At 42.5% G+C, this 15,418-nt stretch overlaps 1 protein-coding gene across 2 annotated transcripts in view; it reads left to right on the top strand.

The window, feature by feature from the left end:
* LOC146968380 (kinesin-like protein KIF1C) overlaps positions 1-15,418 on the top strand; it is a 47,081-nt gene that overhangs the window by 26,699 nt on the left and 4,964 nt on the right. Inside the window, exons 15-27 of one of the 2 annotated variants that reach the window (XM_085759088.1) lie at positions 3,572-3,726; positions 5,003-5,082; positions 5,191-5,266; positions 5,377-5,456; positions 6,671-6,765; positions 7,282-7,365; positions 8,549-8,729; positions 8,848-8,920; positions 10,520-10,618; positions 10,736-10,897; positions 11,799-12,116; positions 12,708-12,797; positions 12,912-13,173. In XM_085759088.1, the coding sequence (XP_085615214.1) occupies positions 3,572-3,726; positions 5,003-5,082; positions 5,191-5,266; positions 5,377-5,456; positions 6,671-6,765; positions 7,282-7,365; positions 8,549-8,729; positions 8,848-8,920; positions 10,520-10,618; positions 10,736-10,897; positions 11,799-12,116; positions 12,708-12,797; positions 12,912-13,173 (1,755 nt within the window). Of the gene's footprint in view, positions 1-3,571; positions 3,727-5,002; positions 5,083-5,190; positions 5,267-5,376; positions 5,457-6,670; positions 6,766-7,281; positions 7,366-8,548; positions 8,730-8,847; positions 8,921-10,519; positions 10,619-10,735; positions 10,898-11,798; positions 12,117-12,707; positions 13,174-15,418 lie in introns of both variants that reach the window. The other variant, XM_085759087.1, reaches the window with a different exon arrangement.

The following is a 15,418-nucleotide window of genomic DNA, read 5'->3' as shown; positions in this document are numbered from 1 at the left end:
CCTTACTTCCTCTAGTATACTTCCTCTATTGTACTTCTACCTTACTTCCTCTAGTATACTTCCTCTACTGTACTTCTACCTTACTTCCTCTATTGTACCTCTACCTTACTTCCTCTACTGTACTTCTACCTTACTTCCTCTAGTATACTTTCTCTACTGTACCTTACTTCCTCTATTATACTTCCTCTACTTCTCCTCTACCTTGCCTCCTCTGCTGTAGCTCTTCTACTGTATCTCTACTGTATTTCTACTGTAACTCATCTACTGTATCTCTTCTGTGCTGACTGGACTGACCTCTGGACTTTCTCCTCAGGTCAGTAAGATCAGTCTGGTGGACCTGGCTGGAAGCGAGCGAGCTGACTCGTCGGGCGCGAAGGGCACCAGGCTCAAGGTCAGAGGTCATAGAGTCACGTTGATATGGGAATAACTAAAAATCTACTCATCTACTGTGATGTCTGAGTAAACGTTAACTTTGTTTTTTTTGCACAGGAAGGAGCAAACATCAACAAATCTCTAACCACATTGGGAAAAGTGATATCAGCTTTGGCTGAAATGGTTAGTCAACGCACACTTTGTGTTTCTATCAAGACTGAGTTCACATTAAAGATGAAAAACCAACGTGTGTCTTCTGTCCTCTGCAGCAGAGCAGTAAGAAGAGGAAAAGTGACTTTATTCCCTACAGAGACTCTGTTCTCACCTGGCTACTGAAGGAAAACCTGGGTACGTTTACCTCACACCAGACATATCTACAGTCCCAGAGCTACGACCAGTCAAACAGTAACAGTAAAGTTGGACTGCATTGTGTGTTTCAGGAGGAAACTCCCGGACGGCCATGATAGCTGCTCTAAGTCCTGCTGACATCAACTATGAAGAAACACTGAGCACTCTAAGGTCAGATATCAACTCTTTATCTTATCTCCTGCAAAAAAAGAAGCTGACAGATCAATGAGATCAATGGCAGGGCTGAGATCTTATCCCTCGTATCTGATCCACTCTGACCCGGTGTCATGTGCCTCCAGGTATGCTGACCGGGCCAAACAGATTCGCTGTAACGCTGTGATCAATGAAGATCCAAACGCCAAACTGATCAGAGAGCTGAAGGCTGAAGTGGAGAGACTGAGGAACCTGCTGTTCTCTCAGGGCCTGCAGGAGCTGCTGGATAACGCTGGTATACACACACTATACTCTGGGTTATAGCATTTACATTGTAGTGGTATACACACACTATACTGTGGGTTATAGCATTTACACTGTAGTGGTATACACACACTATACTGTGGGTTATAGCATTTACACTGTAGTGGTATACACACACTATACTGTGGGTTATAGCATTTACGCTGTAGTGGTATACACACACATATTGGTGTATACATAATGTTTAAAATAGATTTAAATAGAATTAAACCAACAATCAATAAAATGGTATATACACAGTTTACTGTATTATATAATTTACACTATACTGGTGTATACACACTATAAAAATACACAGACAACAAATATGCTATATACATACTATGCTGGTACATTACGTAGTACTCACTCTTCTGGTATACACACACACACACACACACACACACACACACACACACTATACTGGCATGTGATATACCTTATACTGGTACATTCACATTATATCAAGGGCACACTATTCAGGTACACTACACTGGTACACACAATATAATATACACTATGTGTGTTTGGTATATGGTGTATACACACGTAATATATTTTACACTACACTGGTACATCTGGTATATTAGTATACACACGGTATAATGTACATTACACTGGTGTACACACAGTAGATTGTGTCTCATTGTTATATACATGTAATAAGAAACACATTTCAGTGGTATACACCATATTGTCTCTATTGAACTGTGTGTGTTTATTTAAACTTGGTATGTGTAGCATGTGTGTGTGTGTGTGTGTGTGTGTGTGTGTGTGTGTGTGTGCTATACGCCTAGAGACGGGTATTTACAGACAACAGCAACTGTGTGTGTGTGTGTGTGTGTGTGTGTGTGAGGGGTGGGGTTGGCAGATATTTACAAGCTGTTCTTTACATAACCAGGATGACAGAGATTCCTGCTTCTTAAAAAATGAAACACGACTCTGTCTCCGCACCTCTCTCTCTCTCTCTCTCTCTCTCTCTCTCTCTTTCTCTTTCTCTCTCTCTCTCTCCCTCGCTCTCTCTCTCTCTCTCTCCCTCTCTCTCTCTCTCTCTCTCTCTCTCAGTCAACAACAACAACAACGGCCCCGGCGGCGTTCCAAGTGTGGCCCCGTCCCCGCTGCAGCTGGCACTCAATGCTGCCAATGGCATCGCACCTCAGAATGGCTCCGCCCCCCCAGGTGATGATGATGATGATGATGACACTTATCCACAAGTTTCCGAACGTCATCTATGGTCAAAACCCGGAAGCCGGTTTTGACCGGTTTGGTGGAATTGTACGTTTACGTTTCCATGGTTTTCAGTCGTTGTCATAGTTGCGGTAAACGCATAGATCTATTAACCCTCTAGCCGCCAAAGTCGCATTATGTAATAATAATGTACTCCAATCACACCCCTGTTCCTTTACTTTGGGGATTAGATGTCAATATAATTTTTTTCTGTGTAAATATGTTCAAAATTCAGTTTTACTGGAAGTCACGTAATCCAATGGGGCTGCCACCCGGAGACGTCACAATATGCAAATTAGATGAGTACATTTACTCCCATCACAAACTTTAGGTCATTGTGAATATTTTTCTCATTTACACCATAGATTTATCTCTCACCACTTAAAAGCCACAGCCTTGTGAAATCCTGAAATCCAAATTAATATTTTCCTAAATAAACTCGGGCGCCTAGAGGGTTAAAGGGACAACGAGGAGTTTTGGAAAAGCGAAGTGTTTTCACACTACATTTATGAGCCTCTGTGCACCGTGAAATTCTTTGACCGGCGCAAGACAGACTCAAGTTTTCATTCATCAAGAATTAAAGTCAGAGGTTGGAAGACGATCACATACCGTCGTAGTTCCGACCATAAACGGCGATTCGGCGGCGTTATTCTCATGACTCGCCACGAAACCGAAAGTAAAGAAAGCTGGTCGGCTCGCCCAGCATTTCCGCCACCACTAATAATAACAAAATAACGATAGAGACAAAACAATATATTTATCGATATGTGGTAACGTAGATTCATCCACATTAACGTGAGACTTTTTTATAACCAAATAGAAACTCCTCGTTGTCCCTTTAACGCTGGATTTTAACACGGATGTCAATTTGTGTGATATCCGCTGTTAAAAGCTTCTAGTGTGATGATCCATGCGTTTTACAGATTTTCATTGAAAAAAAAAAAAAAAAAAAGAAAATTCATGCATTTACCGCGACTACCGAAGCCATGGAAACATAAACATAAAATTCCACCGGAAGAGCATAACCGGCAAAACTGGCTTACGTTTTTCGACGTTCGGAAAAAGGTGGATACACTGACTTCCTCCTTCCTCTTCCTCCTCTTCCTCCTCTTCCGCTCTCCTCCTCTTCCTCTCTCCTCCTGACCTTTCTGACCTCTCTCCTCCACAGCTGCGGGTCAGCCGGCGTCCGAGGGCGACGGCCCCGTCCACCCCGACCACCTGATCGAGGACGGAGAGGAGGGGGAGGGGGAGGGGGAGGGTGAAGGGGAGGAGTCAGATGGCACGGAGCCCATCAGTAAAGAGGAGGCGGCTGAGATGCTATTGGTAGGATCTTCATCATCATCATCATCATCATGAGTGTGCAAAATTAACACGCCAAACTCAGTTTTTGCCCGCCATAAACAGAACATATCGGCTACCCGCCCCTACGGAGCGCTCAAAAAGAAAACTAAGGCACCCATGGCCGCATCCGCTACTACTACTACTACTACTACTACTTTATGTTTATGTAGCTATTGTAATGAAAAGCACGGGCGCTCGTGTATTGATTAACTGATATTTTATTCCAAAAGTTGTGAAAACATAAAGGGAACCACCACATTTAACAGCCTGGAGGGCAGAAGTAGATGATCCTTGAAGTACAGCGAACGCACCCACAAAGAAGCAGGGATAATCTGATTGGTCAACAGTAGCTGGTATGGCCTTCTATTGGTTGACAGTTGACAGAAAATCCACGAGCAGAGCAGAAATCCGAGAGCAGAATTTTCCTCAGCGCAAGAAGAAGAGCTCGATCTTGAGCGCCGGAAATCTGCGCAAGCAACTATAACGAAGTGCGAGCACACAGTTTGAGCACGAGCAGGACAAATTTGAATGCGAGAGCAGAGTTTTGTTAGCCTATATCATTAACATGTCTAGTCTGGCAGCGACCGGTAGACCTCGGCTCAATCCAGGGGGCGGGATGAAGGCTGTCTTTCAAACTGCCTCTGCACCAATAGGGCAGCGCTACGACCTATCAGAGCAAAGAGCAGGATGACGGAGCAAGCTGGTAGATTAAACTTTTCCCATATCCCGTCGGCAAAACACCAAATATCTTTCTTCGAAATGAATGACTTCAGTGCAGTTTCTTGCGCAACTTTTAAAGAAAATGACAAGTTTAATTCTTTCAAAGTTGATGCCAATGCGGCGCCGATTCAAACGATTCCTTTGCCAAAGCCATCTTGTCATGTTTTTTCACCTTCGCAAGTATGTCGTCATCGCGTTAAGCCTGCCCAACGGCTCTCTAAACAGATAGAGCGCTGTGATTGGTGAACACAAACGGTGTTCGAGACTCAAAAAGTTCTTATGGCTCGTTTCTAGACCTACGGAGCAAAGAGATTTGCTGCCGCTAGGGTGCAGCTAGATTTCTAGGCTAGAGTTTTGACAGACAATATCACAAAATCTGAATGTGAAATCATAAAATAATGCTCTCAAATCAATATAATATGCTCTTGATTTATGGCTGGCTGATGAGTTAAAAAGTCAATTTTACTCCCTGGACACCTGAAGGCCTCGGACAGGTAGACAGATACTAACCTCCCGACTGTGTGTGTGTGTGTTGCAGGAGACGGAGAAGATCATCGCTGAACTCAACGAAACGTGGGAAGAGAAACTGAGAAAAACTGAATCTATTCGCCTGGAGAGGTGACGCTCGCATCCGCAGGAGAACAATACAGTAACACAACCGACCAATCAGAGCTCAGTATTTATAATCTGTGTGTGTGTGTGTGTGTGTGTGTGTGTCGCCCTCAGAGAGTCCCTGCTGGCAGAAATGGGCGTGTCCATCAAAGAAGACGGAGGGACACTGGGCGTCTTCTCTCCTAAAGGGGTGAGTGTCCACGCAGTGATGTCACAGTGATGTCACAGTGATGTCATAGATACACTGACTGATGTTCCCGTGTGTGTGTGTGTGTGTGTGTGTGTGTGTGCGCGCTGCAGACGCCTCACCTGGTCAACCTGAATGAAGACCCTCTGATGTCAGAGTGTCTCCTCTACTACATCAAGGAGGGATTCACCAGGTCAGACTAATCACACTTCATTGATCCGTCTGCTAATTATTGGCAACTTATCGATTGGAAAATGTTCTTTAGATACTTCTCAGAAAGAGATTTCTTCTATTAAAACTACATTATAATTGTTGCTTTACTATATTATATTATAATTTATTACATTATATCATTATTATATTACGTTAAAGCAGATATCAGTGGAATGTTTTTGTTAATATAAGTCCTAAATAGTCCTATTTTCCGTCAGCAATCACTTACATGAAGTATTTCAGCCTAAACACGAGTCTCTCCGTCACTCTGCTCTGCTGTAACCCGAGGAGAAAATTTTCCTTGTGGGATACAAGTGTTATCCAATGAGGGGAGAGAACGGCATGAAGGGCTGTGTGTGCAGCCAAGGGATGCGCGTGAATGTGGTGACGTAGCACGAGGACCAATTGATGCCTGACAAGGGCGGGGGCTGCTAACTCATGGTGCGTTCAAGGAAACTCGTACTTTGTGTTTTTCCTTCCTGTGAAGTCATACCAGTTCGATCTGGTACGAGTTCACGGGTCGGAAGTTACGAGTGGCCGTTATAGGGAACTTTCACAGACAACAGGATGGTAAAAACACGAGCTACGGGTTACCTGGAACGCTACCAAGTCGTAGTTGTGACTTGAAGCTGTAACTTACGGTTTCAAAAGCCTGCCTTGAACACAGCATTAGCCGAAACGGCCGTGCCGCTGTTATCTGCTTTAAATTATACTATATTATATTTTATTATATCATATTATATTATGTTTTACTATTTATTATATTATCTTAAATTATATTGTATTATACTATATTACATTATGTTATACTACGGCATGTTATATTGTATTATACTATATTACATCATGTTATAGTATGTTATACTATAATTTATTACTTTACGTTAAATTATATTACATTATACTATACTATATTATAATTTATATTATATCATGTTATATTATGTTATACTATATTTTATTATATTATGTTAAATTATATTGTATTACACTATATTATATCATGTTATAGGCTACTATATTGTATTATCTTGTGTTATATTGTATTATACGTTATCATATTATGTTATATCATATTGTATTATATTATACTACATTTTATTATATCATATTATATTATATTATCTCATGTTATGTTATGTTGTATCATACTATATTGATTATATATTGATCGTATATGTGATCATGTTTCAGGGTGGGGCAGCAGGACGTGGACATCAAACTGTCTGGACACTTTATAAAAGAAATTCACTGTGTGTTTGTCAGTGAGATCAATGAGCAGGGAGAAGGTGAGACGCCACCTGTGTGTGTGTGTGTGTGTGTGTTGGTCGCCCTCTGGTGGTGAAAGTGAGTCACTGCGCCTCATAAATCTGAATCTGAAGACACACACACACTCACAGATGTTTCCATTTTACTTTAACGCAGGTGTGTGTGTGTGTTAGTGTGCAGATGTGTGTGTGTGTGTGTGTGTTGGCGTGTGTGTGTTTAGTGAGTGACTCTCTCTCTTTCTCTCTCTCTCTCTCTCTCTATAAAAAAAAAAAGCTGCCAGGAAATCTGTCAGGTATCGTTTTCAAACAGTCGCTGTCGTGTCACTCGTTGCCATGGTGACGTCACCTTCATATCCACACCCATGTTTCCTGTGCCCCCCCCTCCTCCTCCCCCACTCCCTCCACTATGTGTGTGTGTGTGTGTGTGTGTACATCCATTGACTCTCTGTGACGTCAGGACGTTGAAAAAAAACAAAAAAAAAGAGTTTATTTTATGTTTTTATTTCTCTGACCTTTGACCTTTCTTTGTCGCTGCAGTGATCGTCACTCTGGAGCCGTTGGTCGGCGCCGAGACGTACGTCAACGGGAAAGAGATCTCCGAGGCCGTCGTCCTCAAACAAGGTATACCGACAACCAGGGATTCGAACCTGCTGCGACACAGTGTTTGTGTTTGTTGGGTCTAGTTTTAAAAGGGATAGTTCAACATTTTTGGCAAATTGGCCCATTGCCATAATAATCCCTATAGTTTTATAGCAGTAGGTTCGTTACCTTTAATTGTCGGTGCAAGCTATTTTTAGAACGGCGGAGCAGAGCCGTGAGCTGCTCAGAGCTACGCTACAGAGGCTCATGGGATTTCTTTGGTTTCCCTCATCAAACTCATCAAATACACAATCCAACAACTCCACAACGCTCTGGTGGACAAGTTGTGACCTGCACATTCACCACGCTATGAGATAATAACAGAACGTTACCAGACAGAGTTGTTTTAGAGGGAAATACAGAGACTGTTGATGAAAAACTGTCCCTGAAGGCAACGTGCATCAGCAGTTTTGCATGAATTTCCCTCTAAAACAACTCTGTCTGGTAACGTTGTGTTATTATCTCATAGCGTGGTGAATGTGCAGGTCACAACTTGTCCACCAGAGCGTTGTGGAGTTGTTGGATTGTGTATTTGATGAGTTTGATGAGGGAAACCAAGAAATCCCATCAGCCTCTGTAGCGTAGCTCTGAGCATTTACTCCGTATCCGAAACCAATCGTAAAAGTACGATTTAGCTAGACTCTGAGCTCGAAATCTCCACTTCAGCAGCACTTACAGACACCAAACCTTCCACATTGATCCCTTTCTATATTCTGAAGGTTTTTACAGAGGGGTTTGTTGATATATCATTCACAGCCTGATTTATACATGGGTACATAACATTTTATTACTAAAAACAGGGCTGGTGACAGTATTTTCTCATTTACAGAGTGACAAAAAGATCTAAAATCCCCTCTGTAAAAACTTTGGACTCTAATATGTCAACAAAATAAAACAACAATTCCATTGTTCAGATTTCGGTTCTGGAAATATGCAAATTAGGGCATATTTAATTAGATATTGCCTAATTCACATATTTAAACATAACATTTAACAAAACTTGTAATACAAAAAATATTTGTCTTAATGTAAGTGATAAACCTGGGAAGTTTCATGATGATATCTGTTAGTTAAAACTTTTACCCTATTCACCTGTAGTGTCTCCCCTTAACTGCACATTACATGTCTCACGTTTTTCTTCTCGCCGTCGCCTCCCGTCGCCCAGGTAACCGCATCGTGATGGGGAAGAACCACGTGTTCCGGTTCAACCACCCGGAGCAGGCGCGGCTGGAGCGGGAGCGCAGCGTGACGGCGGAGCAGCAGAGCGAGCCGGAGGACTGGAACTACGCGCAGAAGGAGCTGCTGGAGAAACAAGGCATCGACATCAAGCTGGAGATGGAGAAGAGGTGACGACGGGTTCACGGGCCGAGGTGAAAGTCTGTAAATCAGAGACACGCCTGCTGACCCACTGTCTCCTCTCTGTCTCTGTGTGTCTGTCTGTCTCTCTGTCTGTCTGTGTCTCAGGCTGCAGGACATGGAGACTCAGTACCGCAAAGAGAAGGAGGAGGCCGATCTGCTGCTGGAGCAACACAGACTGGTGCGTTCATGCTAGAATAGATTAGATTAGACTACACCGAGTCGGCAACCAAGGAAACGTCACTTCCGGTCAGAGCCGTGGGGGAAAACAAACCGATTCCCCCATAGACATATACGTGTGAAAACGCGGCATTTTAAACCTTTGTCTAACGCTTGTCTGCTGTCATGTCTTAGTTTGAATCACTTGTATCTGCTGACAAAGAGCTATATATTAAAAAACTCATCACGATCCGGGTCGATTGTTGTCCCGGACGAGCCCCCAATTTGTCCGTACACTTTAGAATATTTGGACTCTCACAGTCAGTCACATCCGTCTGTGTATGGAGGAAGTGTTTGTCTTCCCCCACGGGCTCGGACGTTTAGGTGGCGTTCCCTTGGTCGCCGCCGGCGCCGGCTCTAGACACTCGGAGACGATGCCTAAGAGTTGTTGTGTACCATTTTGCACCGCAAATACATTGAAAAAGTGACGTTTCCTTGGTTGCCGACTCGGTGTATAGACTAGACTACAGTAGACTAGATTAGATTAATTATAGGTGAGTGATGGTCTCTTCTATTTCTTCTTTTTTCTTCCTTTTCTTTTTCTTTTTTCATTTTGTCCTTTTTTCTTCTTTTCTTCTTCTTCCTCTTCTACTACTATTCTTCTTTTCCTCTTGTTCTACTTGTCTTTTTCTTCTCTCTACTTCTCTTCTTTTCTTCTTCTTGTCCGTTTTTGTTCTTTTGTTCTTTTTCTTCTTTTTCTCTTCTTTCCTTTTTTCTTCTTTTTCTTATTTTCTTCATTTTGTCCTTTTTTGTTCTTTTCTTCCTCTTCTACTACTACTTTTCTTCTTTTCCTCTTGTTCTACTTGTCTTTTTCTTCTTCTCTCTACTTTTCTTTTTTCTACCCTTTTCTCTTCTTTTATTCTTCTTGTCCTTTTTGTTCTTCTTCTTTTTCTCTTTTTTGTTCTTCTCTTTTGTTTTTGTTCTTCTTCTCTTTCTTTTTTTTCTTCCCTTTCTTCTTCTTTTTCTTCATTTTGTCCTTTTTTCTTACTTTTCCTCTCCCTCCTCTTCTACTACTACTTTTCTTCTTTTTCTTCTTTTCCTCTACTACTTTTTCTACCCTTTTCTCTTCTTTTCTTCTTCTTGTCCTTTTTTTGTTATTTTCTTCTTATTTTTGTTCTTCTCTTCTTTCCTTCTTTTTTGTTCTTCCTTTTCTTCTCTTCTTTTCTTTTTGTTCTTCCCTTTTTCTTCTTTTTTTCTTCCTTTTCTTCTTCCTCCTCTTCTACTACTACTTTTCTTCTTTTCCTCTTCTTCTACTTGTATTTTTCTTCTTCTCTCTACTTTTCTTCTTTTTTCTACCTTTTTCTCTTCTTTTCTTTTTCTTGTTCTTTTCTTCTTTTCTTCTTATTTTTGTTCTTTTTTCTTCTTTCTCTTCTTCTCTTCTTTTTTTGCTTTTCTTTTTTCTTCGTTTTAGATAGTAAACTACATGACTGTGACTCAATGAAGGATTCATTGAGCTTCTTATAGCGAGGCCACAAGTGTTGATGTTGCTGTGTGTTTCTGTAACTCTGTGTGTGTGTGTGTGTGTGTGTGTGTGTGTGTGTGTGTGTGTGTGTGTGTGCAGTACGCCGACAGCGACAGCGGCGACGACTCAGACAAACGCTCCTGTGAGGAGAGTTGGCGTCTGATCTCCTCCCTCAGAGAGAAGCTTCCTGCCAACAAGGTGAGAGAGGCTGACGAGTGACTGAAGAAAGTGATGAAGGAAGAGTTTCTATCCTGTCTCTGTCTCACCTGTCTGTCTCCCCCGTCTCCCCCGTCTGTCTCACCCGTCTCCTCCCAGGTCCAGTCCATCGTGAAGCGCTGCGGCCTCCCCAGCAGCGGGAAGAGGAGGGAGCCGCTCAGAGTTTATCAGATCCCTCAGAGGAGGAGAATCAGCAAAGACCCCAAACGCGTCACCATGGACGACCTCCGCATGCAGGCCGTCAAAGAGATCTGCTACGAGGTAGGGACCTCACCATTACTTGTTTTTAATTCATTTCAATTAATCGTGGTATTAAACGCAAACACAATTTATCAATAGGACAATTTAAAACCATAACCACTACTACTATGTTTCAATTTACCCTAGTCACCTTTAAATTCCGGTATTCTGTTATGTTTTTGTATGTTTCAAATGTCTTGTCTTCTGTCCTTATATGTTTTGTGTTTCATCTCGGCTATATTGTAAATGAGGTTACTCCTCAATATATCTCCGAGTTTAAATAAAGGTTATGAAATGAAATGAAATGAATTAATTAATCGTAAAGATTCCTAAATACCGTCACTTCCTCAAAAAAGATTATGTCGGAACCATATCTGCAGATGTGCGCCAAAGTAAAGGTGTATGCTCAGATACTGGTCCATTTAACTAACGTAGTATTGAATTGGTGTCATTTGTAATTTAAAAAAAAAAGATTAAAATTAACTTAAAGGGATAGTTCACCCAAAATTGAAATTTCACTCTTAATTATCTCCTCCCCCTCATGTGGACTAAGGGCTGGGAGAAGTTTCAGAGTCCTCCGTGGCTTCTCTGAGTTACAGGGGGTCTCGGCGTAGCAGTGCATGTCCATATGACGGTTGCAAATGGATACCAACTGTCTTTGTAACAAAATGACACACCAAAAAACATCCAAATGCCTCCATGCTGCTCGTATGTAATGTCCGTCTTGTATTGAAGCCCCGAAATTAGAAATTGTCCTGAAAAAAATTAAATAAGTCTATATCTCAAGCTTGTTTGTAGCGGAAGCTTCTCGAAGCTCCTCTTCCAGGTTTGTCAAATTTGGACGAAATGTTGTGAAATTAATTAATGTATAATAAACGTGATAATCGTAACACTGAACCCTCCCCCCTCCCCTCTCCTCCAGGTTGCTCTGGGAGATTTCCGTCACTCCCGTCAGGAGATCGAAGCTCTGTCCATCGTCAAGATGAAGGAGCTGTGCCGCATGTACGCCAAGAAGGACGCCGGCGAGAAGGACAGCTGGAGGGCCGTGGCCCAAGACGTCTGTGACACCGTGGGCATTGGCGAGGAGAGGAGCCCCCCAACTGAGGAGGGGGGAGGAGGTGGTGGTGGAGGAGAAGGAGGAGGAGGAGGAGGAGGAGAAGGAGGGACAGGAGTGGGAAGAGAGAAAGGGAAAGCGTACGACCTGAAGGCTCACATCGACAAACTGACCGACATCCTGGAGGTGAGTCCAAGGCTCAGAGCCTCCTCTCTTTATCGATTCATTAAGTAACTTTGTTAACCTGCCAAGAGAAAAATAGCTGTTCAGATAATCAATAGCTCCTGATCAATCAATAAAGTCGTTACACTGCAAAAACTAAAAATCTTACCAAGAATATTTGTCTTATTTCTAGTCAAAATGTCATTTCTAGTCAAAACAAATCTAATTCTACTTAAAATAAGACTCGTCACATTAAAAGTAGCTTGTTTTTAGACACTTTTTACTTCTTTCAAACATATTTTCACTTGAAATAAGTAGAAAAATCTGATAGTGGATCAAGTTTTTCTTTCTTATTACAAGCACAAAAAACCTGCTTTCACTGGCAGATTTTTCTACTGATTTCAAGTGAAAATTAGTTTGAAACAAATGAAAATGATCTAAAAACAAGTTAATTTTTAGGTGATGAGTCTTAATTTAAGTGGAAAGAGATTAGTTTTGACTAGAAATGAGACATTTTGACAAGAAATAAGACAAATATTCTTGGAAAAGTTTTGAGTTTTTGCAGTGTATCTGTCGGATGTTTTGATTGATCGGCGTCTCCTCGTCCTCTTCCAGGAAGTGAAGCTGCAGAACAACATGAAGGACGAGGAGATCAAAGCTCTGAGGGACCGGATGATCAAGATGGAGAGCATCATACCTGTCCAGGTGCGTTTCCTCAGCTCCTTCACTTCCTGTTTTACCCCCTGCTCGCCGCCGCCGCTGCTCGATGGAACGGCTCAGTCAGTCAATCCTCAACCTCTGCTTTCCCTCTGTTTCCAGGACGACGACGTCAACGGAGAAGGAAGCGAGTCTCCTCAGAGAGAAGGGAGCGATGACGGAAATTACTGCGTTGGCGTTGACGGTGGCGGCGGAGGAGGCGTTGGCGGCGACCAACCAGAGATCAGAGTTAAGCGGCTGATGGACGAGGACCCGGCGTTCAGGAGAGGACGCCTCCGCTGGCTGAAGCAGGAACAGCAGAGGATCCTCAACCTGCAGCAGCAGAACATCACCAAGAAACTACGAGGGCAGAGCCAGAGCTCAGGTAACACACACACACACACACACACACACAGGTAACACACACACACACACACACACTTGACAGCAAGGTATAAAATTAACTTTTTGACCTACCTGCGAATTATACTGGCCAAAATGTTTTCACCGGCCACAGAACTGCTCACAACACAAGGTCATTTAAATCAGCAGTGTTTCCCCCAGTGCATTATAGTCAGTAGAAAATATAAGAGATAGGTTTAGTCTTAAAGGGATACACCAACATTTTTTTTCGTGTCTTGCCTCACTCCCGAGTCCATGACCAGCAGATAGACACCATCCTTTCGACTGTGCGTGCAGTAACAAGGGAGATAGAGCCGTATCGCCTGTAATTAAATTGAGCAGGTGTGCTCATATAAGTATCTGGGGATACAAATGGACAACATGTTAAAATGGAATGTCCATGTGGACCATTTGTGTGCAAAATTGGCACAACGCTTGCACTTTATCCGAAGACTAAGACTTTTTGGGGTGAGCAGGAAAATCATGTCAACATTCTACGACGCAGTGCTAGAAAGCCTGATAAGATACTGCATGGCAGCATGGTTTGGGTCTCTCTCTGTCCAGCTCAAAACTAGGATAGCAAAAATTGTAAATACAGCGATGAAAGTAATTGGTAAAAGTGACCCTCAAACACTGCAGACTATCTTTGAAAAGAAAGTACTACGACTGGCTCAGGGAGTGATGTCAGATCCATCACACATTCTGTAGAGTACGAGATGCTACCGTCGGGCAGACGCTTAAGAGCTTGCCGCCCCAAAAGCAATCGTTATAAAAACTCTTTCCTCCCTAATTCTATTGCTCTGTTGAACAAACAGCCAGTCCCTATTCACACCAGCATCAACCCTAGGCTGGTGGCCTCCTAATTGGAGGAAGCGTAGCATAGCTCGAGTTTTTACTCTTGCAAATTTCTTTGATCTTAGGATCTTTTAAATTCCTTATTTATCTTTTTTTTTTTTTTTTTTTTTACTAAGCCAAGCTTATGTCCTTTTTACTTTCACTTTTCACCTCTCTTTTAGAACTGATAATGCCGACTGATAGGGTTTTGATGCTCTGCAATGCTGCTTCGTCTGTACGTCTATGCCTGTATGTCTGTCACTGTACACATGTCTATCGTTTGTAAGTCTGTCTCGGTACTTATGTCTATTGCCTGCATGTCTGTCGTTGTACTTATGTCCATTGTATGTATGTCTGTCACTGCCTATTGCTGCTTACCTATATGTCTTGTTGCTACACGGTGCACTTTTGCCCAAGACGAATTTCCTCTTTTGGGGACAATAAAGTTCATCTGATCTGATCTGAATTAGCTTAGCTCAAACGCTGGAAGTGTATGGGTAGTGTTAGCCTGCCTCCACCTAAAGTCGCTAATTAGCTTAGCTCAAACACTGGAAGTGTATGGGTAGTGTTAGCCTGCCTCCACCTAAAGTCGCTAATTAGCTTAGCTCAAACACTGGAAGTGTATGGGTAGTGTTAGCCTGCCTCCTACCCGAGCCGAAATCAGCAGTCAGAAGCTGATTTCATTTTAGCTCTAAGCTGTGTAAATATATCACTTTATCAACATTTCAAACATTTTTAGGCGAGAAAGTAGCCATTAATATATAGATAAGCAGTGTGTCGTTCATTTGTTCGGACGAATTTGGCGCTACTCAAGCTAACCGCTGTGACCAACGCACTTACGGTTACTTTTACAAAATAAAACACCCGTTGCCCTTTACATACAGAAAACCATGACGATAGAATTTGTGCTTTTACTTTGAAATAGGACGCTAACCTACCCTCGATTTAGCTAGCTTGAAACAAAATAAACTGTCTTTGCTTGAACCCTCCGTTTTGACCGATCTCGTCCCGTTACCAGCATTTGACCGCTCAAGATGCCTTATCGGAGAGTTTTGTCAGCTCTGAGACGAAGATCGGCCCGCCGGTTTCCCTTTAGAGTTGCTGAAGAGTTTCTCTGAAGACTTTAGGTGGAGGCAGGCTAACACTACCCATACACTTCCAGTGTTTGAGCTAAGCTAACTAGCGACTTTAGGTGGAGGCAGGCTAACACTACCTATACACTTCCAGTGTTTGAGCTAAGCTAATTACGGGCGATACGGCTCTATCTCCCTTGTTACTGCATGCACAGTCGAAAGGATGGTGTCTATCTGCTGGTCATGGACTCGGGAGTGAGGCAAGACACTTAAAGGACAATTCCAGGCGAATTCAACATTTTAGGTCTAAAAGAAGGAATC

This window comes from Trachurus japonicus, chromosome 18, assembly GCF_045865225.1.
Source record: "Trachurus japonicus isolate A0001 chromosome 18, Traja_1.0".
NCBI classification, from domain to species: Eukaryota; Metazoa; Chordata; class Actinopteri; order Carangiformes; family Carangidae; genus Trachurus; species Trachurus japonicus.
This window is presented reverse-complemented; position numbering and strand designations above follow the sequence as displayed.